Source organism: Vicia villosa, unplaced genomic scaffold, assembly GCF_029867415.1.
Source record: "Vicia villosa cultivar HV-30 ecotype Madison, WI unplaced genomic scaffold, Vvil1.0 ctg.003284F_1_1, whole genome shotgun sequence".
Classification (NCBI taxonomy): Eukaryota; Viridiplantae; Streptophyta; class Magnoliopsida; order Fabales; family Fabaceae; genus Vicia; species Vicia villosa.
The window spans coordinates 25,815-27,025 of NW_026706165.1; the positions used below are offsets into that span (position 1 = coordinate 25,815).

Below are 1,211 nucleotides of genomic sequence, written 5' to 3' on the forward strand. Positions count from 1 at the left end.
AAAATTCCAATTTACAATCAGAAACATTTTACAAAGATCTGGAAACTCTGAAACAATATTTGATTGAAACTCATGAGTTATCAAACAAATATAGAGAAGAGTTGAAAGAACAAATTCAAAATATTTCTGATTCCTTCAAAAAAACACAAAAAAATGGAAAGAGAGATATGTTGGGCTGAAAACTACAAAAAAACCTTTAGAAAAAGAAGAGAAAGTAGCATCTCCAGTGACGTTGCTGGCTCCGATGACAACCCCGACGGCTTCTCCAACAAGCATCACGGCGGTATCTCCATCTAGAACTCCGACGAAATTTCCGGCGTCTTCTCCGGCGAAATTTCCGGCATCTTCTCCGGCGGATCTACCACCATATCTGTTACCGGAACCCACAGATCTGCATTCAGAACCACTGCAACCAACTCCGGCGAGTATTCCGGCGGCATCTGCGGAAAGAATTCCGACGACTTTTCCGAAGGTATATCTGGCATCACTTCCGGTGATAGTTCAGACAGATTCATCGTCAAAAAACAGAACAGCGTCACCTACAAAAACAACTCTCTCACCGGAAAAGAGAATATTATCTCGGAAGAAAACCACAATGTTGCCACTACAGCCTAAACCATTGAATATGTTTCAATCTACTATTGACTGTATAAAGGTGAGAGCTTTACATTTGAAATCATTGTTTGATAACAAAACAAAGATATGTTTTAAACTTCCGGTGTCGGCGCCGCCACCAAAGCCACCGGAACTGTCACCACCACTCTCACCACAAACACCATTTATCAGCCACCACCGACCACCGCCGGAACCACCACCATTTTAGTTGCTTCTATCATTGTAATTTTTAATTAGTTTCGTTAGAAAAAAAAAGAAGAAGAGCAAGAAGGGAAACAGAAAGAAGAAAAGGGAAAGAGAAAAAGGAAACGTGAGAGAGATGAAAATGGAAAAAAAAATGAGGGGAAAAGAAAAAAAAGTGAAAAGTAATATGAAAACATGCTAGCTGTCCACTCTCCATTGTCCTCCAATTATGTTAGTTGTCTAGTGAATTTTTTATGCATGCTAGCGCCTAGTTGTGTCCACTGTGAAGAGTCTCTCGGTATTCATCAGTCACCAAGTCAATTTATTTAAGGTGACAACTTCTTTACCCATCCTAAAAAGTTGGGTAACCTACATTCCACCAATCACATTGCAACATTTAATTTTATCTTATT

The 1,211-nt window shown here is 39.6% G+C and overlaps 1 protein-coding gene across 1 annotated transcript; it reads left to right on the forward strand.

The window, feature by feature from the left end:
- The first annotated feature begins 244 nt into the window (after window positions 1-244).
- Window positions 245-823, forward strand: LOC131640726 (proline-rich receptor-like protein kinase PERK14). The gene has a single exon (XM_058911112.1). It carries the CDS (start codon window positions 245-247, stop codon window positions 821-823), a length of 579 nt encoding a protein of 192 aa, XP_058767095.1.
- The last annotated feature ends 388 nt before the right edge of the window (window positions 824-1,211 follow it).

What these genes read in the sequence shown, in the direction of transcription:
- LOC131640726 (XM_058911112.1), top strand. Translation starts at nt 245, where the DNA reads ATGACAACCCCGACGGCTTCTCCAACAAGCATCACGGCGGTATCTCCA.